The sequence below is a fragment of the Typha angustifolia genome, chromosome 13, assembly GCF_048772165.1.
Source record: "Typha angustifolia cultivar Huaian chromosome 13, ASM4877216v1, whole genome shotgun sequence".
Lineage (NCBI taxonomy): Eukaryota > Viridiplantae > Streptophyta > Magnoliopsida > Poales > Typhaceae > Typha > Typha angustifolia.
Genome location: NC_133251.1, coordinates 13,478,684 through 13,504,876, shown reverse-complemented (window position 1 = coordinate 13,504,876; position 26,193 = coordinate 13,478,684). Strand labels below are relative to the sequence as shown.

Sequence of the window (26,193 nt, the reverse complement as noted above, 5' to 3'; positions counted from 1 at the left end):
ACCACAAAGATTACGGACACTGAAGCTTTCATGCTTAATATTAATAGACTATGAAGGTGAGATTGATTGAAGAACTGAATCTATATATATATATATATATATATATAGATATTGATATGAAGCTAATTACTTCAATAAAAATAGACTGCATCATCCTTAATTAAAGGACGAAGGATTGAAAAAAAAATAGCCTTATCAATAACAACTACTTCTCAAGGCTGAAGAGTCTGAAGGATATAAACTATTTCAGTTATATGATTGATCTGCAAGTACGATTCCAAAATCTGATGAAGATTTCATAGCTATGACATCATTGCAACAAGGAAATTAGCCTAGCTTACTAGGTTGTTACATGTCTTATCGTGAGGTGGAGTTGCTTCACTATTACTTGCCCTCAGTGAAGTCTCAGATAGTATGTCGCTGTAGTCTTATGACCTACAAGGAAATTAAGCAAAACATACATTTTTGATTGCTCAATAGAATGCTGCAGATTAAAACTCTAATACCACCTAAAAATTTATCTTTTTTTTCACTTGTGACAAGGAGAATTGATATGAGACTCGTCGGTCGATCGTAAACTTATCGATAATCTTTACAACAAGAAAATGATGATCATACTGATGCTATGAAGCTAGCAGCCTTTGAACTATTATAACATCATGATCACTTTGGTTATACTGCGCACAAGCCCGATCGAGAGAACATGATTTAACTGTGACAATCTACCTGAGAAGAATAAGCAAGAAGAAACCCTTAATGTAGTGATATATAATTATTGTTCCATGACTTTTAATTCATTTCTTCTGTTACATAGCATAAGCCATGAAGAGGAGACAAAGAGGAGTGGATTCTCATTTTCTTGTAGAGAAACATCCTTGTTCTTATAACTCGAGAGCTTATTATGTATATGCAGAATGTTACATCTACTGAGAGTACGTAGCAAGATGCATGTTAGGATCCTATTTGAACTACAAATGAGTATATATGAAACATGTACTTCATCATTGAGAACTTCCAACCTCTAGAAAATCTATAAACCGAACACCATCTTCAGTCCGGTGATCATCTTGATTCTCCTCCTCTTCTTCGACGCTCGAACGACATTTTGAATCATTCGAGCTCGTGTTCACTCGTAGAAAATCGTAAAATTCGACCGAATTATTCTCATCTGCAATTAACATACAGTCGATTAGCAAATTAAAGTATATATATAAATTTGTAACACTGGCTGCATGCCACCGAATATATAACTTTTTTACTTAATTACTAGCTGCATGTTATATAACTATATAGTACCTTGATGAATAGGGTTGCGAAAGTAAGCATGAAGATTATTCAAGAACAGCCCAGCTGCATATCCTTTACTAGTATATAATTTTTGGACATGGGCTCTCCTCTTGATCTTGTGGACATCTTTTATGGTAGTAGTATTAGTAGTCGTAGTAGTAGTAGTAGCAGTAGAAGAGGAGGAGGGTCTCTTAGCTGATGTTTGCCTCAACCTCTCCCTGCACCTTCGCGCCATGATGACATGCCAGTGATTCTTGACGGCGTTATCGGTGCGACCGGGGAAGAGCCTGGCGATAACCGCCCACCGGTTTCCATGTATTCGATGCGAAGCAAGCAGCCGCTCTTCCTCCTCCTCGGTGAACGGGCTGCGGTTGATCCTCGGGTCCAGCTGATTAAACCATCTCAGCCTACAACTCTTTCCTGCAATATTTCTCTTCTTAATTAGTATATGTATATATAATATAGTGATGTGATCATGATCGTATAACAAAAACAAAAGAAAAATTAAGGAGAGATAGTATTCAATCGCATGCAGACCTGATCGACCTTGAAGCTTCTCGGCTATGGCGTTCCAGTTGTGAGGGCCGTAGCTGGCGACCAACTCCTTGAGCTTCTCATCCTCGGATGGTCTCCAGTGGCCTCTGCTGCACATGGATCTGCTACTTACAAATGAATTGGTATTTTGCTTGATCTCCTTTCTTGGCTTGATCGATCGCTGCTAGCTGTTTGGTAGTTCTCAATAAATTAACCTTGAGATCGATCGATCGATCGAAGAACCAAGAAAGACCTCTAGAGAAGTAAGGATCTATGTGAGAGCTCCTCGATTGACTTGGTAGCCAGCCATACATATACTGAGTGGATGATATAATTGGAGAGGATCAGGAGCTTAAACTTTCTTGGTAGTAAGAGAGAAGATAGAGAGTTAGGAGATTGTTAATTACACCAGTGTTTGATGGTACGTGTGGTCTAACAAATGGTATTCTAAGATGAGCTAGCTAGTAGAGAGAGAGAGAGAGAGAGAGAGAGAGAGAGAGAGAGAGAGAGAGAGAGAGAGAGAGAGAGGTGGGGGTTGCTTAATTGGTAGGGTGATAAATTCCGTTCTCATCTCAACATCTCTCGGATGTTTCCAACCTACAACGTCTACTTAAAACCAACCCGTCCAACGCATGCATCTATACATTGAACTCAGAATATCATGCAAGTTAAATGCACCCAGATCTAGAGAGAGAGAGAGAGAGAGAGAGAGAGAGAGAGAGAGAGAGAGAGAGAGCAGTTACCGTTTGATGAATGCATCAGATGGCTCTCATGGCAACAATCCCATTACGTTGCATAATTAAGAGATCTATGATAAGAGTAGTAGTATAATTAACTAAAAGAAATGTCTGCCTAGGTTTGTCTTTTTCCTAGTTCTGTTGGGCTTCATGTCTACCTGATACCAACACTTGCCCTAGAAATCCTTGGATGGAATTAATAAGGTCTTTAGTTGTTGTCGTACTACTACTACAACTAATCAAGAAATTTAGTAGCTTTCACAAGAATTAAATCTTTGGGTATGCCTACCAATGGAACACACTCGAGACTAGAAGATTAAATCTGAATTTAAGAGGATTGACTCTGTTGCCTAACCTATACATCTATAAGCAGAGTCGTATACATATCACCGGGTTCTCAATAATTTATGTAAATGACACTAAATTGCATTGTACCCTCTTTAATCTAAAACTACGCTGTGTATTAGGAAACTCAGACCGATAGATGTGTTTTCATACTTATAGGTGTTTAATAAAATCGACTCCCTGAATCAAAATTTCTTCCTTCACTCCGCTTCGCTATATATCAGAAAGAGCTGACTCCTTCTCGCGAGCTTAAAGTTAGCATATGAGCTCATGAACTATCAAAAACATCCCGCAAGAGAGAACTAAGAAGTATTATTTTTAATTATAACACAACTTGCATAAATTTTCTTTTCTTTATATAAAAAAAAGTAACTTGGTATAATCTTGATCGGCAAGTTGTAAGGTACCAACCAATTAGATGACCTAGCATATGCATAAATCCCTGGCTCATGTCAGGTTTGGTAAGAATTTTGCAACGGAAAACACATTAAAAATGATCAACTAACATAAGAACGTAACGGTGAAGGCTTAGAAGTAGATGGAGTTGAGTATGAGATCATTGAAATAACCGGAGGCTTATAGTACAAGAGTTTTGGGCTACGTGCAATACTCGAATTAGTTTGTTGAAAGTTTCAGCAGAGTCTTCTCTTTTAAGGTAATGCACGCATTAATTTCTTAGTGGTTAAATAGATACAAAATTATACGAGAAGTATAAAATACTTGAGCAAGAGATCTGGCTCAATTCAAGTGGTTGAATTGATTGGGGGCTTTGGGAATAAACCTTTAATTTCCGATATGTCATTTACTTTTCAAACTCTACTTTTATTTTTAGGTGGGACCCCAAGAGAGGATCTATGAATGAAGGAGATCGTGCAAGAAAAATTATTGTAAGTCTTGTAAACCATCATCTTACTATATTATTATTGTCATTGTTATGCTTGTTCCTTCTTTCTTCTTAGTGGATGTTAATTTCTATGGATTTCATATGTCACCCATCAAGTGTTTGATGAAATGGTCAAGATAACGTCCTTGTCGATTCTAACAATTAGAAAAGAGGTTTTCCATTACTTATAGGGGGGCCCAGTCGCTCACAGCTGTTTGGATATGCTAACTGCTTATCTTGGTGGAGAATCTGGGAGATCAAAGATAAATTCTTTAGTTTTATTTGGTATTAGAGAAATCGTCTCTAAATATGTATCTTCCGAATCATATCCTTTCCCAGTGTACTCATCAATTGGAAACTCATTCAAATTTTCCAATTGTAGGGCTCTCTTAGTAGTTAGGAATATCTAGCAATTTATACTATTAGCAGAGGATTCTACTTGTAAGTGGGGCTATTGTCAAAGTTTTTGACTATTTTAAGTCTACCAAATATTTTTATCACGTGTTTGATTCACCTAAAAATTTAAATACGACAAATAAATGAGTTGTAAAATCGCTGACTGAGAGTGCGATTTCTAAATATAAGTTGCTAATCCAGTTAATTGCTTATTTTAAAAATCATTGTCTCAATTAGCAATTTTGCTAATGTAGCAAAATACACCTAATCATGTATTAAATGCATAAGAAAAAGTTTGAGAGGGTTAACCTTTTGGTCAAAAACTCCTATTGTCATCATTATCTAGTAGGATGATCTTTGCTGCTTATAATATTCTTCAGCATGACTGTTTCTAGAGAAGTTTATGGTCAACAACTGAAGAACTGCTTCTAATTAAATAGTTTATGCTGGGTACTGTTTTAGGATGTTAATGAAGGCAGAAAGATCTATCTTAACTGTTGGCCTAACTTTTCTCTATGGTAGATAAATTACGGTATTGGAAACTTAGTAATGTAGTACTTACGTAATGTATTACTTACATTTCTTCCACATTCTTTTCCCTTTCTCCTTTTTCTTTTCTTTTTGGGTCATCTAAAACCAACAACCAAAACATTTTCCATTTTGTATGAATCTAGTTATATATCACCGGATTACCATTGTTATATGTATAGATTCCTTATTTACATACATGCACGTGAAACAAAAAATGGATGATGTTGCACGACTCTTTCTATTTTACTAGGTTGGAGATAGATGGAAGTCTCTCTCTCTCTCTCTCGCAGGAGACCTTTTTGGTCAGTGAGAGCTTCCTTCTTTTGTTGAAAATGGAGATTCCAAAATTTGGAACTCTTCTCTTATTCAATTGGAAATAGTGCCTTACTGTTGGCATTAACTTCTTCCCAACCACAAGACCTAGCTAAGGCTGCACCAACTGGGAAATTAAGTTATGTCTCATGGATAGAATGCAAAGACAATTTTCTTCTTAGAGGGACATCTTTTCTTAATGGAGAAGTTCAAGTGCAGATGACCAAATCAAAGTGGTTCAAGGTTTTCCAACCTTCTTTGTAATGGTTGGCTAAAAGTTACAACCAATATACAAATTTGCTCCCCTCCCAAATCCATTATTTGGATTTTCAAGTAATATTGCATGTTCTTGCATGCTGTCTTCACAATCTTTTTTTTCTTTTTTGGTCTTTCCAATTTCTTCCATTCACAAACTTCAGGGGATGTAGAAGAAATTGTTGTCTTGATACTCAAAAACAGACTTAATATGGATTGAAGTTTAAGAAAGACATACACAAAGTAGTGCATAAGGAAACAGAGCTATCAAAAAGAAATCCCAACTTGCTAGGTGTTATGGCCACTTCTCCTTTCAGGTAGCCTGGTTTTAGAGGTAATTTTATTGGCTTTTGTATTAAGGAATGCTTGATGGTGATCTATATGGTTATGGTAGGGCTAGTATAAGGACTCAGGTAGGGGGTTTCTGGATGTGGAAGGTATGTTGAACTCCCAAAGATATCAAACATTTTGAGGTATAAGTTGGAGTCATTGAAAGCTAAATGGTTCCTAAGTTCATGCAAACAGTAGACCTACCTCACCTAACTACATACATCCATCCCCTCACCTTTATTCTGTCTCTTCAAACATCTTCAGTTAATTGTAAAATATTACCTATAAATGGTCTAATGCTTGCTAAAAGTTTGGATCTTTTCTTTTCTTCTTTTTCTTTCCTAAATTAAGAATGATATATCATCTTATAAATGAGATAGAGTGGGCCAAAAGAAAAGGAAAAAAAGAAAAAGAAAAAGAAAAGCAGAGAGGAAGGGGGTCTATTTGTTATAGTAGGACTTTTATATCTCACTGCTCTTCTATTTAATATGTAAAAGTTGAATTTTTTATCTCCCTTTAAGTGCTTCTAAATTAGTTATCTGGTATTAGGTGGGAAGGTGAGTATCTCAACTGAAAGGGATACATGCTTTTGAAAGTCGCACTATACTAAGTTTGATGGGATCTAACAACTTCATATGTCTCACAGAAATCAGAGGTGCTTATCTTCCTTCCTTTCTAATTTACTAATCCTTGTCATTCGATTGCAATTTGCAAACACTAATGCTTATTTGAGAAATCAATCACATTTTATTTGGTGTTCAATCCATCTCAGATAATAATAATTGGATGTGTATTGCTATTAGCTTCAGGCCTTTTGACCAGTTTTAAGATTTGTAAAGAAAGTAGTTAGTAAGCTATATTATGATAACATCAGGATCCATGTAGATCAAGCTTATTCATAATACATGAAGATAATGTATGCCTCCTAGAATAAATTCAGTTGTTAATTATATCAAGAAACCTTTTTTTTTTTCCATCAGCAAGGATTGTAAAGCAGTTAAAATCTTTTAGCAGAACTGATAGTGAAAGTAAGGTGATATGAAAAACTAGTCATAATCTTCCTGAAAGCAACAGCCATGCTAGACATTAATAATCTTTACCAATAAGAACATTGCAGATTTGAAAAATCCTTGAGGAGTACTCAAGGGAGGGAGCAATATGTAAGAAAGTTAGTGATTGCTGACGTTCTCAGCACGAATTTGCGAGGTGATTCAGAAAGTAGACAGGTTGTAGGAACTTTCGGGTTATTGCATCCGTGTAACTAAAGAAATATCCCCATCAGAGAGAACATCATGATCCGTTATCCAAACGATAACATTACTAAATAACAAAATGTAGTAGGTGCTCAAGTAACAGGTGAAACAGTTGTCATTAATGCTCAATGCCTATGGTAAGGATGACGATAGATGATAGTAATAAGTGTAATTTGTCAAAATATCCCGAAAGAAAATTATGCTCTTCGTCTGACCTTCCTGATATGCCAGTAATAATGACCAATTATGTGATGAATAGCAGAGGCCAGTTAGAAAAACAACTGTGTAGCTGCTCCATAAGGGCATAACATTCTTTGCAACTAAGAGGATGTGGCCCTTAAAATGAGTAAAGTGCTAAAAGAAACTTTATTTTTCAGAGTTAAGGTTCCATTAGTTCTCTCTGTCAAGATATTCGAGATGGATTCTTATCGTTCTCATTACATTATTCAGCACATATTCTTCTCTGATATCTCCTTTGCTTTCGCCGGATCATGTTTGCCATGTTTATATGGACATGCATGGATGCCATGAACTAGGAAGACCAAACTAGCTAAGAATCTCAAACATCTACATTTCAAACTGAATGGTACGAGTAGTTCTAGTGACATCAGTATTTCATCTGTTAATGCCTCCATATAGCTTTAGTTATCCTGAGCCACTACTTGAAACCATTGAGATCATTTTTAGTATCCGGTTTGGAATCATCTAGTACCCCTGTTATAGACTAATCAGTTTGTTTATGGTAAATTGCTCTAACCCAGTTTTTCAGCTGTGAAACAACCCAACATAGCAGTGTTTGTGGCATTCATAATTCGATTTATAAACTATAAAATTGTGCCAAAGAATCTATATCAGTCAGCTTGTCTGGCATCAGCACAGAATATAAAAAGCTCTTGGTAGCATAAAGACAATCAATAGAGACTGTTTTCTGCTACTCTATGTGAGAAAAGCTGTCAAATGTGCCAATTAGTAATTTTCCACATCAGACTGTTATTTAGTTGGGCGCTTTTGAACCTGAATTATTTAAGTCATACATTTCTCCATCCAGTCAACTAAATTCATGAGCACTGTCAAATTTGTATGATGTTGTCTAATTTTGTATTAACTGCTTCCAGGTTTTCTGACATAACATTCATAAATCTGTAGAAATGAGAGATAGCAATAAGGCTTTAGTAATATTGTTCATACTGAGTTACTACTTGTTGAGGATAAAAGGAGTGACCTTTTTAACATGGGATTAACTGGAAAAGTTAACTAAGCCTAGTAAGAAAATAAAATACAAGTACTACTCATGTATGGCTCTGAGCTTATCAAGTTCTTGGATAATAAATTACTTGTGCTTGACTTCATATATATTTATAAACAGATCAGGGGGTTCAAAAGGTTCCACATGCAGGGTTTCAGAATTATCTGCCCTGATTTGCGGTAGCAGCAGCAATATTCATCTCCCTATTACACGAGTAAAGGAGACGCCGTCGGTGATAGAATTTGTCTGCACAAACATCTTCAATGACGGTTTGAAACTCATCTGCATAGCTTCTGCTAGTAAAGTATAGTCAGCTTTCAGAAGTAAATGAGCAGAAAGATGCTCTAGTTGAATTATGCAACTGGATACTCAGTAGATATCATCCCTTTATATATCTGTATCAATACAAAGATGCAATTTCTGTAATGTGATTTTGTGTGAGATGCTTGAACACTGTAAAACAAAATATTATCATCGCACAATTAAAGATACAAACTCTTCCACCCTCATAGCCTCATATATAGGACAGGGACAATTCATACTCCCTGTTAATTGTATCTCAAATAACAATACAAAAAAAAGAAAGAAAAGAAACTCTCAAATCAAACAGGAAGCCTGAAGAATTAAATCATTAATAATAATTCAGTACGTTCGTGATATATATATAGAGAGAGAGAGACAGAGACAGAGAGAGAGGCTAACAAACACCGTTGGTCTTCTTAGCCAACACAAACTTCTTCCAAGCGGCAGTGACCGACCTCTGCCTCTGCATCTCCATCTTCTTCCTGGCGACGTCGCCATTGTCAAGCTGAGCCTTCTCCTTCTTCTCCTCGCCATTGGTTAGCTTGGAGGGCATGGCGTCAAGGTCGTGTAGGACCTTGCCGATGTCGTTGACGAGGCGCTCGGCGAGGGCGCGGCTGAAGTCCTCGCGGATGACGACGCGGAGGACGGTGACGTGCTGGGCGTCGGGCGGCATGGTGTAGGCCGGCACGATCCAGCCGTAGCGGCGGAGGAAGTCAGAGACCTCGAACTCATCGTGGCGGGAACTGTCCTTGAGGGAGAAGGCCACGAGGGGGACGCCGTTGTCCTTGGAGACGATGTTGAACCGCCCCGTCTTCTCCAATCCCTGCTTCAGCACCATGGCGTTCTCTTGGCAGTTCTCCATGATGTTCTTGTAACCCTGTTCGTCAAAAATTAATATTTCACACCCTAATAATGATGACTTTTATTTAATATAAAATTAATTACCTCAAAACCCAAACGGATCAGCTGATAGTACTGCGCAATTACTTGGCTAGAACCTGAAATATATATATAGATAGATACATACATTTAGTACAACGACAAGTATTTAATGATCTTATTAAAAACTAGTATAGGAAACTTGAAATAATAGACGGAGATGTAGATAGTTTGCAAGCTTACCTTTGGAGAAGTTAAGTGTGAATGTAGGCTGATCGGCTCCTAGGTAATTGATATGGAAGATGAGTTCCTCCGGCAAGTCCTCCTTGCTCCTCCAGACGTTCCATCCGATTCCGGCGTAGACGAGGCCGTACTTGTGGCCGCTCACGTTGATGCTCTTCACCAGCGGCAGCCGGAAGTCCCACTCCAGCTCCGGGTACAGGAACGGCGCGATGAAACCGCCGCTCGCAGCGTCTACGTGGATCGGTGTGTCCCACCTATATATATATATATATATATATGAAATCAATTTTACGTACCTTTAGCTTATTATAAGCCTTAATTTCTTCTCTTTTTTTTTCCCTTTTTTTTTAATAAAATAAACTCACCCTGTCTCCTTGTTCTTCTTAGATAGGAGATCATTTAAGAGCTTGACATCCTCGAATTCTCCGTTGAGCGTGGAGCCCAGGATCGCGGCGACGCAGATGGTGTTCTCGTCGACGAGTTCGACGGCCTTCTCGGGGTCCATCACGTAGTACCCATCCCTCAACCTCACTTCCTTTAACTCCACTTCAAAATACCGTGCAAATTTTTCCCAACAAACCTAAATAATTAATTTAAAAAAAATCATATTAGAAAGCAAATATAATAAGAAAATTAAAACATACTCCTTTTTTTTTTTACGTATCATCATCAAAAACTCCTTACACACAAAGAACATTGATAGCTTACTTGGACATTGGCACCAGTGACAATGTTGGGCTTGTCGTAAGGCTTTCCCTCGGCCTTCATCTTGTTCTGCCATTTCCTCTTGAAGGCTAATCCGGCGAGCATTATGGCTTCCGAGGAGCCAACGGTGCCGACTCCAATCGCCGTCTCCGACTCCCCGAGAGGAGCATGGAAGAGGTGGGCGATCATGTTCACGCATCGGTTCTGCAATTTGAATTGGAAATGCATGCAATCCATGAATATGAAATATCTCCGGGTAAAATCAACTCATGATATTTTTGAAGGATTAAAAAGAAATTATAAAACTCTGAATGATAATACTCTAATTTTTGTTTTGTTTGTTACCCTTTATCAATATTATTTCCTATTATCAATTGAAAGAATAAACAATAGCAATAAGCCAATAATTGAATGTTCTCAGTTCCTACTTCCTATAAGATGTTTAAAACATTCATTCATAGGGCAATGAGCCTGCCTGACCTATAGACTATGTGTCAGAAATTTATTTGCAGACATCTTTAATTTGTGTGCCAACAGCCTAGTACAATATCTTATCCCCAATGGGACCTGATATTCTGCAGCATTGATTGCAGGAATTTGCTCCAGCTACATTTTAATGACTTTGCGATTACCACTCTGTTTTGAGCTAATAGTAATCCGACACCTCCTTTGTGTATAAATTTAATATTACACCATGGATTAATTTAAACTAACCAATCTCTAAGAAAGGAAATGATATCTATATCTAAAGTAAGAATATTTTGTTACGTATATCTACCTGTAATTTTTAAAATACATAAGGTGTTATTTAAAAATTTCGCTCCAACCACATGCATGGGCCCATCATCCATGTGGAATAAATGGCCATGTAATGACGCTCCATCGCATGCTTTTACGACTTTATATCATTACCCAGATGGCACGGCCGGATTCGATGGATCACGTACACCCCAATGGACGCATAGGGGCCAATCGTGGACCCTAATTTAATAACACAAAGAAGGGCCATTTCGTCATTTCCTATTCCATATTATATTAGATTAGGAAAACGTATGGTAATATGTCAATATATAATCTATTCCCGAAATCCAGGGGGCTAAAATCTGCGGCCGGTTAGACTTTTCTTTTAGGTTTCGAAGTAGTTAATTGTAAAAAAGAAAAAAAAGAGGGGGGAGAGAGAGAGAGAGAGAGAGAGCGAAGGAATGTAAGAATACCTGGAGCTCGGTAGTGACGGGATACTCGTCCATGTCGACGTAGTTCTTGTTGATGGCCGCCATGATGAGCTTATCGCACTCCGGCTCCATCCACGTCGTCACGAACGACGCGAGGTTGAGGCGCGGGTTGCCGTCGAGCATCAGCTCGTCGTTGATGATCTGGTACGCCGCCTCCTTGGGGATCGAATTTTCCGGCATCCGAAACCTATATCATATAATTCATCAGAATGTATACATATATATTTATTTATTTATTTGAATAAATTAGATTCAGAAAGAAAGATTAAAGTCACCTCGGAAGAGATGCGCGAACATAGCGCGACGCGAAGGTCGAGCGGATCGACTCGTCAAACTGTGCAGTTTGCGTGAGCATATTTGCTGCTGCTGTTGTTATTTTTTCTTTCTTCTTCTTCTTCTTCTTCTTCGATGTATAATAAGGAAATAAGAGAGAGAGGGGTGGTTTTTATTTGGGTCGAAGACAATGGTGGGGGCTGTCTATCTGTCTGTCTATATTTATACAAGCAAGGAGGAGGGGAGGGTTTGCTTTAAAGGAAGTCGAAAAGCAACGCGTTAAGAAATAAAACAAGTCATGATCGATGTGAAGTGGGGGGAGGAATAATAGTCTTTATTCACACAAAAGGAGGGAGAGGGGGAGCACCTTCCTTTGATCTCTCCTCCCTTTTTCTTATTCCAGAAGGGAAGAAATAGTATTCTACACGAACTTGTACGGACGCATTCCACTTAGGTGGTTTTAGAAGCATTTAAATACTTATTGCGTTGTTGATTCCTGGACTCTCTTTTAGGGTCTCAAAACCGGAGGTAAAAACCAAGGCGCAGTAGTCCATGGTGAAAGACTGCATCAAATATACTATATGTTTAAAGTCTTCTTGTTCTACAATTCTCCACCTTTTGTTTAGTCAAAAGAACTGCATCTCTTTTAACGTGCCCTACGAATGAATCAATTCAATTAAAGAAAACATTTCCCACATTTCCCTATATAAATCGGTGCCAAGTATCTGTAAGCAAGGTGAAACTTTTTTTCTCTTTGGCAGCGGTTGGGGAAGGTCAACCTGAATAGACTTCTGTGTAATAATAAGATGGTAGCTAGCGGAAAGTAATAATTTGCAAAGACTAAACACGTATTAATATAATATTGAAGTGAAGAATGATAAATTATGTGAAAGTCTTTTTCTATCAAGTTGTCATCAAAATGGCATAACCAGACATAATCATTCAGCATATACTTTCACCTCTCCGTGATGATGTATGTATATATAGATATATAGATATACAGCAATACATGGCAACCAATACTATCCCTGTATCATTGGAATAAATAGCATTTATTAGTTATTTAATGTATCTTGAAGTAATGACACATCTACTTGTCTTATATCTCTTACAATACTGTATACTTCTAACCATTGAATAGAAGCAGTTGCAACTTGCAAGCTATAAATGTCGAAGTTTTTAAAACTTAATCACGTCAACGTAACATTTAAGTAGCCTAAATTAATGCCACATAACTGATAGTAACATTGTTAGAAGAATGCATTTAAACGCTTTAGACTAATACTCCAGCAATTTGGAATCCATTTTCCTACTAAATCTTTCAGAGTTCGCTATTATGGAAGTACAATCTGTCGACATGATGTTATATAATATTCTGATATTTTAAAGATCCTCTCTAACTAAGTCATGGTGGAAGCATGCAAAGCATGAGCTCCCACCACACCATTATGAGGAAGCAACGAGAGGAGGAGAGACTATCTTCATAAATAATGTATGTTTATTATACATAAATAGAGTCTATTACTTGCTTAAAAGTACAACGCCACGTTCTAACTAATTAAGTTTAACTTAACAAGCATCCTATTTTGAAGTCACATGAGATGCGATTGTAGTCTTCTATTTTGAAGGCTTATTTTATTAGAATTGATAGTTTAATTCGTCACAAACTCTAAGCTATTTTGATGGTAGCTTTGGAAACATATGGCTTTAATTACTTGTCACTATAATTTAAGGCAGCCTATCTTGAATACAAGCAACAGAAATAACTAATAACATCCTACATACATATATATATTGTTTATTATTGTTTCTATTTTTGTCTTTGGATGTTCTCATGCTCGCCATCAGAGTCTTGTCTTTACTTAGAGTGCCGTGCATGGATTGGGTAACTGCACTTGTCGAATGAAAGAAACGGAATGTTCTTTAGTTTTATATCGACAAGTTTTTTTTCTTTTAACGTATAGATCCGAGTACAATCCAAATCTGATGGGAAAGAAAGGTTCATCTTATTAATGCAAATTGGTCGTTACTATCCACTTGGAGACTGCCTAATGAGCAACCCTGTTATGTTCTTTATCAGTCTGTATAAATGTACAGAGACCAAAATGTACCACGTTTTTAACGATGGAGTTTTATAAATCATAGACACATTTTATCTATTTTGTGACTTACTTCTTCTTATCTTTAAGGATTTTATACCCTAATTTTTTACTTTTTCTCTGTAATTCTTATTTAACATCCTGACGTTATTTATTTTTATTAACTAATACCAACCAAATTACTAAAATATCTTTATTATTCCTTCTCATTTTCTATATTTCTCAATAATTTTTTCCAGTTAAACCTTCTTCACTATTATCATTATCGTCGTTGTCGTTACCGTTGCTACCTTTTCTTTTCCTTATCTTCCCCTCACCCTATCCTACTCCTCTTCTTGTTCTTTGAAAAGAGATAAATAGGATTAAAAAGATATGAGTAATTTATGTATTTATAAATTATTTAAATATTATAATAAAATATTTTTTTTAGTATCGTCTAAGTTAACTCAGTATATTAAATTAAAAATTATAATAAAAAAAGAAAGAATTAAATTACAAAATAATCAAAGATGAATTGTGAATAATAAAAAAGGGCAAAATATCATGTGTAATTTATAAAAGCATTTTTAATAATAAAACAGAAAATAAGGATGCATCCGGTGGTAACAAGTTGGTTCTTTTAAATTTTAAATTTAATTTTAATCATAATTAGTTAGTTATATTTAACTAACAAGAATAACAATTTTAAAAAAAGTACACTAATTTCGATAGTAATTATGATATTTTTGAAAAAAAATCGGTGGCAATTATGTCTTAAATTTTTTACTTTCTAATATGATTTATAAAAAAAAATCCCCAATTGTATACTGACTACTGAGAGATATTAAGCCCATACATAACCTCTGTCATGCTATAGGTAATAGGCTCCAGTGGTTAGCCTTAAATGATAATAATTGTACTATGCAAGGTGTTATTTATAAATTTTCCTGCTAGAAATATATGATGCTCGTAACTCGTTTCTAAGTCAAAACCACATCAACCATAAGAAAAGAAAAAGAAAGGCGGAGAATTCCGCGGCTCTAAATCCGCCGGTTTGCACCGCCCAGTCGTAATTATTCCGTTATCTCTGCCTTCTTTTGGATTCCTTTCTTTCCGTTTACGGGACGTTGTCCAGGGTCAACTAGAGGCATGCTTGTAGGAATCCACTACAACCAGGTGCTTGGCGACTATTCATTGCGCATTAATGGCCGCATCCATTAGGATAGTCTCAAATCTGGGGAAGGTGAGATCTGAGGAGGGTTTATAGAATCTCACCTCTTTTTTCAACTATTCCCAAAGGATAGAAGAAATTTGCCCCCCAAGTTTATAAAGTCTCGGAGGTCATAATTTTATAATTTTAAATACTAATCAACTCCGACGGATTTAATATGTATATTTTTTTTTATGACCAAGAAGATCATGTGATCAACTCCAAGAAAATTATTTGGTAGCTTAGTAACTTGATGGCTTAGCTTAACGGCTCGATTCAATTGATTGCTTGGCGATGTAGTTGGCTTGGAGTAGATCTCGACGATGTTTAGCTCGGAGTAATTGTTCGACGGTGCATATGACTTAAAACTTAGATTAGACAACTTACTATATTAGATAAATCTTAGTGGGGTTTAAGTGCCTCTGTTTATACGAAGGATTGACCCTTTATCCAGCCTATATCTAGCTTTCGGCTTATAAATAATAAAATTTTATTTTATAATTTTAAATATCTTTGTATATTAGTTAAAAGCTTAATTAAACTAAATGTCCTAGTTCATATATAGTTTGAGCTCATATATAGTTCATATATATGTGTAAACTTAAATTTTCTTTAACCTACCATTCTACCAAAGCTATTTGAAATTTTATGGTTGACCACATAAAATACATTTGAACTTAAAATTTTCAACGAGGCTAACCAGTTTGTTCTAGAAATTGAAACACTTCAAACGAAGCTAACCACTTTGTTCTAGAAATTGAAGCAGTTCGTCAAACCACGCAGCATTAATTGTCTCCAAATTTCTAACATTGAAAATTCTCACATAGAGACCAAGAGGTAGAACTTTGACAGTCAAATATATGTTCAAAGAGTAAAATTAAACATTCAACCCAGTTTTTATTGTCAAAGATCATAAATAATTTGTAAATATATTTGTGAATTTGCGCTGAAACTTAAAATGGTATTTTGCTTTTGTAGTATTGCCCAATATTTTTAGTCTTCCTTTGCATAATTACTCAGAATTTGCTTGTGTAGATAATAAATCTTAGAATTCATTCTCATGTAATCTAATGATATATATTTGAATTTGATTACATAATAGAAAATTATTTTGAATTTTGAGAACTTTAGCCTAACGGTCTTAGTTTGGATGGGTAGAACAATCTCACCATCACTCACATTAGGAGATGAAATAGGCAATTCAAATATCTTGTGTCATAAAATGAAAAAGGCCCACCAAAATATTTTATTATAAATTATAATTTTAAATAATTAAATAATTAAACCTCCATTATAAGAAAAAGGCCCACCAATAAAAGCTTAAGGCCCGTATAGTAGCGAGCAAGACCAGTGAAAAGTAAAGAAAGAGACAGAGGAGAGAAAATACTTATCCTACGCTGTGAGTCGGTATCACATTATGCTCGTAAAAAAGTAAAATCTTATAATTTGCCTCCTGAATTATTTAAAATGATACCATCTACCGTTACACAAGAATGGATAGCGAAACATTTTAGATAATATAAAATATAAATTATATGTTTTTATCTTTGAAGGATATAATGTGATATTAAACCATTGTTGCAGATTATTCAGCCTTAAGAATAACCAATATAGTGACAAAAGTTAGTCTTGTTCAACCTTTGAATAGTCTAAGGGCTCATGATATAAGATAAGAAAATAATTGTTCTCATATAACATAAGACAAGGAAATAATTGTCATGATTTGGAAAAGAAAATTCTAACGAATATATTTACCTGTGCCCATCATTCATCAAAGGACTAGTCTACTTGAAAATCCAATAGAAGCTGAGCCTCCTCAGGAACTATTTACTCAAATAATTCTCCCTAAATTTTAATATTAAAACTGTCTATATTTTGAATGCGTGAGAAAAATAAATACTAGATTAATTACAGTTTGAGAATAATGAAGATTAAGAATATTTATCTTATTCATAAATCAAACTAATATTTTTTCTATAGTTTATGTCGATTATAATATAATAAATCTATCTAATTTATCCAATTATAACATAATACTAGAAAAAAAGTATCCAAATAAATTAGACAATAATATTAAATTCAAATATATGATAAATACAAATCAATTGGGTTGCAGAAGATTCATACAATGTGTCCAAAATAAATTTATTTAATTTAGAGGGAGAGCCATTCGAGTTAATAGTTTTGAGGAGACCTAATTTGGAAGGGTTATTCTAGAGTTTTTGACTAAACTAAGTCTCCTAATAAACCTATTTGCTCAATTGATTCACTTCCAAATTAGTCACCTAAAGTGGTCGTATTTTTTTATTAAATTAGTATGAGAATTAAAGATAAATCAAAATAATTATCTTTTCACTCTCTATAAAAATAGAGCTGACATTATGTAATACGAGAAATTATATTATTTTTAGCATCTAATTTGGATGCCTTAAGAAGCTTATATAATTCCCGGTATCTAATAGGAATGTTTAAATTTAAATTTAAATTAATCAAATATAATAAAACAATAATAAGTTTAGTTTGAAATATAACCATGTTAAAATGACACAAATAGAATCACAAGGACTGAAATGAAAAATTTTTAAATGGTTTGGATAAAAACTTGATACTCCAGGGTGTAGTGTGAAAAATATATTATTTAACAATATCCTCTGCCCTCGGAACGGAAAGCAACGAGATAGTTGTGGCTTGCGTGTCCAACAACCTTTCGACCCCAACGTCCTAGAGTTTCTCCAACTCCTTCGATCCCTTTTCTAGCCCTAACTGGTATTTGGATCTGAAGAATATCTCCCAATCTCCACCTCGTATCACTGGTGTTTGATCCATGAGTTCTCACGAGGAGGAAGAGCAGAGATTGCTGTTGGAAGATGGGCTCTTGGCGGAGGTGTCTTCCCCTTTTCAATTCTATCACCGATTTCTTTCTTCTTTTGTGTTCATTCTGTCGTGCAGAATAAGATCGATTTGTTATCGAGTTTTGATTTAAAGGCTTTCTTGGTTGATAAAGGTGGTTCTTTTATGGTTCGATCGGTTTAGCTGATAGTCCCATTGTAGGAAGAAGGGTTTCTAAGCTAATTTTAATTTTAATTTGTATTTTAAAATGAGTTTACGCTTGCTATTCTCCTGTATGGGAAATTTTGAGCTTTTCCATATGTAAGTGATCTTTTTGTGGGCCCTTTGAAGATTTCCGAGGTAGTTGATTGAGAAACTCTCGTATGTTTCCCTTCCAATTTCAGTATGATACAATCTATTACCTTCAACTATTGCCGGGTGGTGCTGCTTGTTTTTTTTTTTTTTTGTGTGTTAAAACTAGGAATCTGCCACTGGAACTGTATGATAAGTCTTGTGACTTATTTTTTTGCTATAGTATTTTGGGAATTGCTTTATAAATTTGCGTCTAGAATGGTGTACTAGGAAGGCTTTTGGATTTGTGCATAAAGCTTTCAGATATCATTCTGCTTTCTTGTGCTTGAAACTAAGGATAATCTTATGCTTCATGCTTCTATACATCCTTTAAGCTTTAATAAATTCTTCTTTGGGATGGAAAACAATCATTGTGCAAACCGGTTTTCAAGTTTCCTCTAGCAGAGAGTATTTTAGTACAGTGGTTGAAAAGCTGCAAGATTTAAAACATGGTGGTAAGTTAATGCATTTGATGGGGAACTGAAACCACGATAGCTGTTACTTGCAGTCCTTAAGGCTCAGTTTGGTATGTGAATATATAGCCTGGTTTACCCATTATCCTGTTAAACAAAACATAGGCTTTTGCAGATTAAGATAAGAGCTTATTTGATGCTTTAATAAAAAAACAAAATGCCGTTGTATTTCAGTGATAGCTGTTCCACCAAATGGTGGAATAACATTATCCTTGCAACTGCCTTTTTCTTATCCAAAAAACGAAAAAAAAAGGTTTAATGATTGTAGTATTCCTGTAAAACATTACACTCACCATATGAAGGCTATGTTCTTTTATTAACAAAGATATCTATGTAATGCTCTAACCGTCTTTCCTTTGGTCTTTAGAGTGTGAATAAAGGACCTTACACTGGAGATGGATCTGTTGATATTCATGGAAATCCTGTCTTAAAGGAGAACACAGGCAACTGGAGGGCATGCCCTTTCATTCTAGGTATTTCTTTGAGTGAAGCTACTTGGTTCATTATATATCAGATATATTTCGTGTGATCTTCTTACTTTCAGTACTAAAATGTAGGGAATGAATGCTGTGAACGACTGGCCTATTATGGTATAGCGACAAACCTTGTAACTTACCTCACCAGAAAGCTACATCAGGGAAATGCTGCTGCTGCGAGAAATGTTACAACTTGGTCAGGAACGTGCTATCTCACCCCACTAATAGGAGCTGTTTTGGCTGATGCATATTGGGGAAGATATTGGACGATTGCAGTTTTTTCTACAATATACTTCATTGTCAGTATGCACTTCTTTTCCTAAACTGTGCTATTTCCTATTTCCAAATGGCTCCATTCACAATGATTGACCCTCATGATGTTGTCCGTCTTTTTGTAGATTCCTTTTGACCTTTTGTTATCTTTGAAGTTTGAACTCAACTGATGTACTTTACTTGCTAAAGTTTCTATTATCCTTCTATGTTCAATGTAGGGAATGGGCACGCTTACTCTTTCAGCATCGGTTTCTATTTTTAAGCCACCATCCTGCGAAGGATCTGTTTGCCCAGAAGCAAGTCCAATTGAATATGCTGTCTTCTTTCTTGGTCTTTATCTAATTGCATTAGGAACTGGTGGAATTAAACCTTGTGTATCATCCTTTGGAGCAGACCAATTTGATGATACAGATTCAGGAGAGCGAGTTAAGAAGGGATCGTTCTTTAATTGGTTTTACTTCTCTATAAACATCGGTGCTCTTATATCGAGCAGCTTCCTAGTCTGGGTGCAAGACAACTGGGGTTGGGGATTGGGTTTTGGTATTCCAACATTGTTTATGGGATTAGCCATTATAAGTTTCTTCTCAGGTACCTCACTTTATAGATTTCAAAAACCAGGAGGAAGTCCAATCACAAGAGTGTGCCAGGTGGTTGTGGCCTCTATAAGGAAGTGGAAGGTAGAGGTCCCTCATGACAGTTCTGTGTTATATGAGCTTCCTGACAAGGCTTCAGCAATTGAAGGGAGTCGTAAACTGGAGCATACTGATGAACTGAGGTGCACCTCTTACCTTCCAATAATAAGATGAGTTGTAATTGAATGTTAAACAGTTGAGCTCTGTTCTTCCATACCAAGTTGCTTTATGATTTTTCTTTTTTCTTATTTGCATCCATAAGTATGCTGGAAATTTTTTGCCTTTTTTACATATAATCACTTCAAGTGTTCCATAAGACATTTTGGCTATCTTATGATAAGTCTTTTCGGAGCACATTGCAAACTACATTTGTTCAGGTAAAGGATTTTGGAGTAACATTAAAATATTGGAGTATGCTAATTCTCTTGGTTATAAGTACTTAAGCCTTGTAACCTTGCAAAGCATTTTCTTTCATTCTATCATTAGCTAGGACCCATTTTTCTTCCTTCTCATGATCACATGGATTACTTCCTGCTAATATAAATCAATCTGAATGCTACACTGTAATTTAAAATGGTTTGTTGCCTTACTATATACTATGACTACAAATGTATTACTTTAGAAATATGCATTCGATAGTCTTAGCTGAATCAAAATGTAAAGTGCGCAGCACTGGACTAGTATATGATTAGCATGTGTTATTATATGCAACTGAGCATTTCATTTGAGTATCTAATAACAGAACTTCAATTGCAGATGCCTCGACAAGGCTGCTACTGTGTCAGATCTTGATGCGAAAACTGAAAGCTTTTCCAATCCATGGAGGCTTTGCACGGTCACTCAAGTGGAAGAACTTAAGATATTGGTAAGGATGTTCCCTGTTTGGGTGACTACCATATTGTTTTCAGCTGTGTATGCACAGATATCTACAATGTTTGTGGAACAAGGAATGGTGCTAGACACCACCGTCGGCTCATTCACGATCCCCCCTGCATCTCTATCGACTTTTGACGTGATCAGTGTTATCATATGGGTTCCAGTTTACGATAGGTTTCTCGTTCCTATTGCGCGGAGGTTCACTGGGCAAGAGAGGGGCTTTTCAGCACTTCAGAGGATGGGCATCGGACTGTTCATTTCCATATTAGCAATGTCAGCAGCAGCTCTGCTGGAGATCAAGCGTTTGTCCATCGCCAAGGCTGAGCACTTGGAGGACCAAAATGTCGCAGTTCCATTGAGCATCTTGTGGCAGATTCCTCAATATTTCCTAGTGGGGGCAGCAGAAGTGTTCACGTTCATCGGGCAGATTGAGTTTTTCTATGATCAGTCCCCTGACGCCATGAGAAGTCTCTGCAGTGCAATATCGCTTCTCACCACCGCACTTGGGAATTACTTGAGTGCCTTCATCTTGACAGTAGTAACCTACGTAACAACTCAGGGAGGGAAGACTGGATGGATCCCAGACAACTTGAACGAAGGGCATCTTGATTACTTCTTCTGGCTCTTAGCTGGGCTGAGCTTTCTGAACTTCTTAGTTTACCTCGGCTGTGCCCTGAGGTATAAAAGCAAGCGGGCGACTTGAAATTCTATGCTAGTTTCGTCGTTCCAAGTAATTTTGGAACACACTTTTATTTGTAAATTTCTTTCTCATTTATGCACGTACTCTTTCATCTTTTAATAAGTCCAACTTTACTTGGTGGAAGCCGCAAGTTTGGTGAACTTCTGTATATATTACTGATGGTGGTGTAAAATTGAAAACCATGTATATACTACTAGTGCTTGTGGCTAATGCTCTGGCTGCTTATTGTGCCATTGAAACCTTATACATAGTTAAAACCAAAAATTGAGGGGAGTTAAAAGGAGTCTATTGTTATCTAATATATATATATATATATATATATATATATATATATATATATATATATATCTTTTTAGATAGGATAATAATTTCAAGTGGCTACGCTCATACTGTATGAATATTTGACCAATCTATCACTCCTCACAAGACTTAATTATCTAGATTTATTACGTAAGATGTAAGACCTTGAGATGCGAGACTATGAGGTGACAGCTAGTATGTCTAAAATAAATCTCGTTTGGTATTAAACAGTACTAAAAGTCGGCAGTTGACCTCCCGTAAGCATGGGAAGGACGGAAAGAACTCTGCAGCCATTCGATAACACGTCCAAATCCGTCGGTTGAATCGCCTCGTCGTCATCCTCCAACGATCCTTACTTGGGTTCGAATCGAACTATCATTTGCTAATGATCTGCAGCAATGAGCTCATCGGAGGAGGCAGTGGAGGAAAGATTAACGTTGCAAGAACCCCTTCTCGAGGTTGATCTGCAGCAATGAGCTCATCGGAGGAGGCAGTGGAGGAAAGATTAACGTTGCAAGAACCCCTTCTCGAGGTCTTTTACTAAGCTTTCCTCAATTTGATTCATATCACTCTCTTCATAATCGAAGTTGCTTTAAGTTTTTTTTTCCTCCCAAATTTTACTTGTTTATGATGGATAACCATCTTTTGATTATATCTTATAAGCATTCAAGAGAGTATTAATTCGATGAGTATTTCCTATCTGGGTTTTGGTTTGAAGCAAAACTATGTTCGAATTGAGTCCAGGCAAGAATTTTTTTTGCATAACTGGATTTGTAGGGTTCACTGGAATTGAGATGGTATTGCTTGGCGATGTGGAAAATTCTATATTATGATATGTATTTGATTCCTACTGAGGAAGCTTCTTTGATGGGGCTAGTAATATGTTCATAAGTCTGCTTAAATAGCTAATCGATCCCTATCGGGGAACCTCTACGATGGTATTAGTAATGTTGAGCACAAAATCTGATGCAAAGGTATATGCATAATCTTGTTTGGAATTTGACAAGGTGGTGTTGTTACGTTGTTGCAGTAAAGCCGATATAGCTCTTCCAACCTTTATAAAAAAAAATTCATATTTCATATTAGTTTGCATTGCTAGTAGTATTTAGTATTTATTTCCCTTTGTCGATTTCCGGAGGGATAAGGTAGTACAGTAGACGATTCTTATTAGTTCTATTTGCTGATTCTGAAATGCAGGATGCGAGAATCTACACAGGTGATGGATCTGTTGACAGAAAAGGTTCTCCAGTCTTGAAGCACCGGACTGGCAATTGGAGAGCATGCATCTTTATTTTAGGTACTGATAGATCTGGCAGTATATGATTCCCTATCTATCATGTATATTGTAGTGCTAAAAGTAACTACCATAATTCAGGGACGGAATGTTGTGAAAGATTAGCATACTATGGAATTGCAAAAAACCTAGTCACTTACCTTTCAACAAAGATGCAGGAAGGAAATGTTGCAGCAGCAAGAAATATTATGATTTGGCAAGGCACTTGCTATCTCACACCCCTGATTGGAGCTGTAATAGCAGATTCATATTTGGGAAAGTACAGGACAATTGCAGTCTTTTCAGTAATTTACTTTATTGTGAGTATATGATCCATTCCTTTCAACTTGGTTATCTATTCTAGATAAATCAGATAAAAAGTACTCGTGGAAAAATAGATAAGATCAACGGCATATCCTTGAGTGGAACTGCAGTGTGGTATATGCTAGATGCAGTACTATCTGTAATTTAACTTCTTTGCTGCTGATCTTCATCATGTATATTCCTCATAAGTAGCCTTGCAATTTATTTCTGTTACTTTGCTTCATGTCTCGCAATTTACACTAATAAATGCCTCTTTTCCCCCATTGAAGGGTATGGTTACATTGACTCTCTCTGCTGCAGTTCCGACTTTCAAGCCTCATGAATGTGTGGGGACTATTTGCCCACAAGCAAGCTTATCCCAGTCTATTATGTTATTTGTTGGTCTATATATGATTGCTTTAGGAGCTGGTGGTATCAAACCTTGTGTTTCATCCTTTGGAGCTGACCAGTTCGATGACACTGATCCAGTGGAGAGAACAAAAAAAGGTTCATTCTTCAATTGGTTCTATTTCTCCATTAACATGGGTGCTTTCATATCAGGCACTGTTATGGTGTGGATACAAGACAACTATGGGTGGGGCTTAGGTTTTGGCATTCCTACCCTGTTCATGGGCTTAGCTATCGGAAATTTCTTCATAGGTTCAAAAATTTATAGATTTCAGAAACCTGGTGGAAGCCCTCTTACAAGAGTGTGCCAGGTAGTTGTTGCAGCTATTCACAAGTGGAACACAGATTTGCCGCGTGATATCTCTCTTCATGAACTGGACGGTAAGACCTCTGCAATTGAAGGAAGTCGGAAGCTGGAGCACACTGCTGAATTCAAGTATTTTATCTTCTTTGATGTTTCATTACCACGTACTATTATGTATCTACTGCATGTAAGTTTTAGATGAAAGAATATGCACATTCTTTACTTTGTTCTTTTCTGTAGATATGAAGAAGATAACAAAATATATCCTGTAAAATGCTGTAGGCTGCTTCAAAGTCCAAACCATTCATTAGAACAATATAAGAAATCCTGTTTTAGTTATTGACTCTTGGTTGAGACTGCCTTTTGGCACATCAGCATGGTAACTACATGGAATTCTTAAAGGTCTCATAATTCACTATTGGAAAAGAAAGCTGGTCAAAGGGAATAATTCTCTATAAATCTGTGGAGTTACTGATCATGTCCTTAACCTGAGAATGCAGATCAGAGAAATCACATCTTTACTAGCAATAATTTGTCTGAGTATTGTCTATACAGATTCCTACAGAATAACATAGGGATACTTCCTCTTACAATTTCAATGAACTGCTGGCATGTCATATTTTGGGATATGTTAGGTATTTGCTATCAGCCTAGCAGTGTCTTTTTGCTTTCTCCAGGACTAAGATTTCCTGCATGACAGAGCACCAGTATGTTTAAGTACTGCTTTAATCTTTTCATCTTTCCTCTCTCTATTAAATTGTTATAATCTCATTGATATCCATTCATATTAATATGATATTTCTGTGACATGGATCATGCCAGGTTTCTTGACAAGGCTGCCATTGTGACAACTTTTGATGCCAATTATGATACTTTATCCAGTCCTTGGAGGCTTTGCACCATCACGCAGGTGGAAGAAGTGAAGATACTAATAAGAATGTTTCCCATCTGGGCCACCAGCATAGTCTTCTCTGCTGTCTATGCGCAAAACTCGTCGATGTTTTTAGAACAAGGGATGGTTCTCGACAAACGCATCGGTGGTTTCAACATTCCTCCTGCCTCTCTTTCAACCTTTGATGTCATCAGTGTTATTGTTTGGGTTCCAATCTACGATAGAGTCCTTGTACCGACAGCTAGGCGGTTTACTGGCAAGGAGAGAGGGTTTTCAGAGTTGCAACGACTTGGGATCGGTCTGTTCTTGTCTATACTTGCAATGACAGCCGCAGCTTTGGTCGAGACAAAGCGTTTGCAGATTGCAAAGGCTGACGGTTTGATACATCAGAAGGTTGCTGTTCCAATGAGTATTCTTTGGCAAATACCTCAGTATTCCTTGGTAGGTGCTGCTGAGGTGTTCACTTGTATTGGACAAGTCGAGTTCTTCTACGACCAGGCTCCAGATGCCATGAGAAGTTTGTGCTCAGCCTTTGCACTGCTTACCGTGGCCTTTGGAAGCTATCTAAGCTCATTCATCCTGACCGTCGTGACCTCCATTACGACTCGAGGAGGACAGCCTGGATGGATTCCTGATAACTTGAACGAAGGCCATCTTGATCGCTTCTTCTGGCTGATAGCTGGGCTCAGCATCTTGAATCTTTTGGTTTTTGTTCATTGTGCCATTAGATACAAATATAAGAGAGCTTCTTGAGTTTTGACTTGTTACAGCATCTTGAGCAAAATGAAGACTTTTAGTTCCTTCCAGCTTGTGCACAGCTGAACACTTTTACCTCGTTCCAAATAATAAATTAGATAGATTTCATTTCGATTTCATCATTTTTCGAACGAAAAATTTCATTTCCAAAATTAAATCAATCGGATTTCATTTAGAAAGCTTTCCAGAATCCAGACATACCCCCAGTATTGATTAAATAGATTTATTTGATCAGGTTGCCACTTTTTTTATTATTATTTTTTATTAATAAACCGATCATTCAAGAGCCCGAAGGCAAGGCGAGATCAGGTTGCC

At 36.5% G+C, this 26,193-nt stretch overlaps 4 protein-coding genes and 1 long non-coding RNA gene across 6 annotated transcripts; 3 read left to right on the top strand and 2 right to left on the bottom strand.

The window, feature by feature from the left end:
• Positions 1 to 759: 759 nt before the first annotated feature.
• LOC140774216 (transcription factor MYB52-like) lies at positions 760 to 2,292 on the bottom strand. The gene is made up of 3 exons (XM_073117118.1): positions 1,825 to 2,292; positions 1,297 to 1,707; positions 760 to 1,168 (listed from the first exon to the last, which is right to left on the bottom strand). The coding sequence occupies exons 1-3, from the start codon at positions 1,937 to 1,939 to the stop codon at positions 1,002 to 1,004; spliced, it is 693 nt and encodes a 230-aa protein (XP_072973219.1). The 5' UTR covers positions 1,940 to 2,292; the 3' UTR covers positions 760 to 1,001.
• A 1,173-nt stretch (positions 2,293 to 3,465) lies between these two features.
• LOC140774768 (uncharacterized) lies at positions 3,466 to 8,566 on the top strand. The gene is made up of 4 exons (XR_012106645.1): positions 3,466 to 3,558; positions 3,736 to 3,790; positions 6,160 to 6,265; positions 8,230 to 8,566. It is a non-coding gene; the product is annotated as an uncharacterized lncRNA (long non-coding RNA).
• A 148-nt stretch (positions 8,567 to 8,714) lies between these two features.
• On the bottom strand, positions 8,715 to 12,032 carry LOC140774767 (glutamate decarboxylase 1-like). Its single transcript, XM_073117870.1, has 7 exons — positions 11,747 to 12,032; positions 11,454 to 11,658; positions 10,243 to 10,443; positions 9,900 to 10,114; positions 9,535 to 9,788; positions 9,358 to 9,410; positions 8,715 to 9,289 (listed from the first exon to the last, which is right to left on the bottom strand). The coding sequence occupies exons 1-7, from the start codon at positions 11,824 to 11,826 to the stop codon at positions 8,807 to 8,809; spliced, it is 1,491 nt and encodes a 496-aa protein (XP_072973971.1). The 5' UTR covers positions 11,827 to 12,032; the 3' UTR covers positions 8,715 to 8,806.
• A 5,670-nt stretch (positions 12,033 to 17,702) lies between these two features.
• LOC140773803 (protein NRT1/ PTR FAMILY 8.3-like) lies at positions 17,703 to 21,852 on the top strand. Of its 2 annotated transcripts, XM_073116555.1 has the most exons (5): positions 17,703 to 17,916; positions 19,053 to 19,158; positions 19,243 to 19,460; positions 19,653 to 20,209; positions 20,823 to 21,852. In XM_073116555.1, the coding sequence occupies exons 1-5, from the start codon at positions 17,857 to 17,859 to the stop codon at positions 21,643 to 21,645; spliced, it is 1,764 nt and encodes a 587-aa protein (XP_072972656.1). In that variant the 5' UTR covers positions 17,703 to 17,856; the 3' UTR covers positions 21,646 to 21,852. The 2 variants fall into 2 exon arrangements, with proteins under 2 accessions (XP_072972656.1, XP_072972657.1); XM_073116556.1 differs by lacking the exons at positions 17,703 to 17,916; positions 19,053 to 19,158 and having other exon boundaries at positions 19,271 to 19,464.
• Positions 21,853 to 22,173: 321 nt separating this feature from the next.
• LOC140774505 (protein NRT1/ PTR FAMILY 8.3-like) lies at positions 22,174 to 25,995 on the top strand. Its single transcript, XM_073117525.1, has 5 exons — positions 22,174 to 22,474; positions 23,140 to 23,239; positions 23,318 to 23,535; positions 23,809 to 24,362; positions 25,053 to 25,995. The coding sequence occupies exons 1-5, from the start codon at positions 22,415 to 22,417 to the stop codon at positions 25,873 to 25,875; spliced, it is 1,755 nt and encodes a 584-aa protein (XP_072973626.1). The 5' UTR covers positions 22,174 to 22,414; the 3' UTR covers positions 25,876 to 25,995.
• Positions 25,996 to 26,193: the final 198 nt, after the last annotated feature.

Coding starts and splice junctions, on each gene's coding strand:
- LOC140774216 (XM_073117118.1), bottom strand. CDS start 1,939: ATGTGCAGCAGAGGCCACTGGAGACCATCCGAGGATGAGAAGCTCAAG. Junction 1,708..1,824: donor GAAGCTTCAAGGTCGATCAG/GTCTGCATGCGA, acceptor GAAATATTGCAG/GAAAGAGTTGTAGGCTGAGA. Junction 1,169..1,296: donor TCGCAACCCTATTCATCAAG/GTACTATATAGT, acceptor TGTTAATTGCAG/ATGAGAATAATTCGGTCGAA.
- LOC140773803 (XM_073116555.1), top strand. CDS start 17,857: ATGAGTTCTCACGAGGAGGAAGAGCAGAGATTGCTGTTGGAAGATGGG. Junction 17,917..19,052: donor AAGATGGGCTCTTGGCGGAG/GTGTCTTCCCCT, acceptor TTTGGTCTTTAG/AGTGTGAATAAAGGACCTTA. Junction 20,210..20,822: donor GAGCATACTGATGAACTGAG/GTGCACCTCTTA, acceptor CTTCAATTGCAG/ATGCCTCGACAAGGCTGCTA.
- LOC140774505 (XM_073117525.1), top strand. CDS start 22,415: ATGAGCTCATCGGAGGAGGCAGTGGAGGAAAGATTAACGTTGCAAGAA. Junction 23,536..23,808: donor TTTCAGTAATTTACTTTATT/GTGAGTATATGA, acceptor CCCCCATTGAAG/GGTATGGTTACATTGACTCT. Junction 24,363..25,052: donor GAGCACACTGCTGAATTCAA/GTATTTTATCTT, acceptor GGATCATGCCAG/GTTTCTTGACAAGGCTGCCA.
- LOC140774767 (XM_073117870.1), bottom strand. CDS start 11,826: ATGCTCACGCAAACTGCACAGTTTGACGAGTCGATCCGCTCGACCTTC. Junction 11,659..11,746: donor GTTCGCGCATCTCTTCCGAG/GTGACTTTAATC, acceptor TATATGATATAG/GTTTCGGATGCCGGAAAATT. Junction 10,444..11,453: donor CCGTCACTACCGAGCTCCAG/GTATTCTTACAT, acceptor TTCAAATTGCAG/AACCGATGCGTGAACATGAT.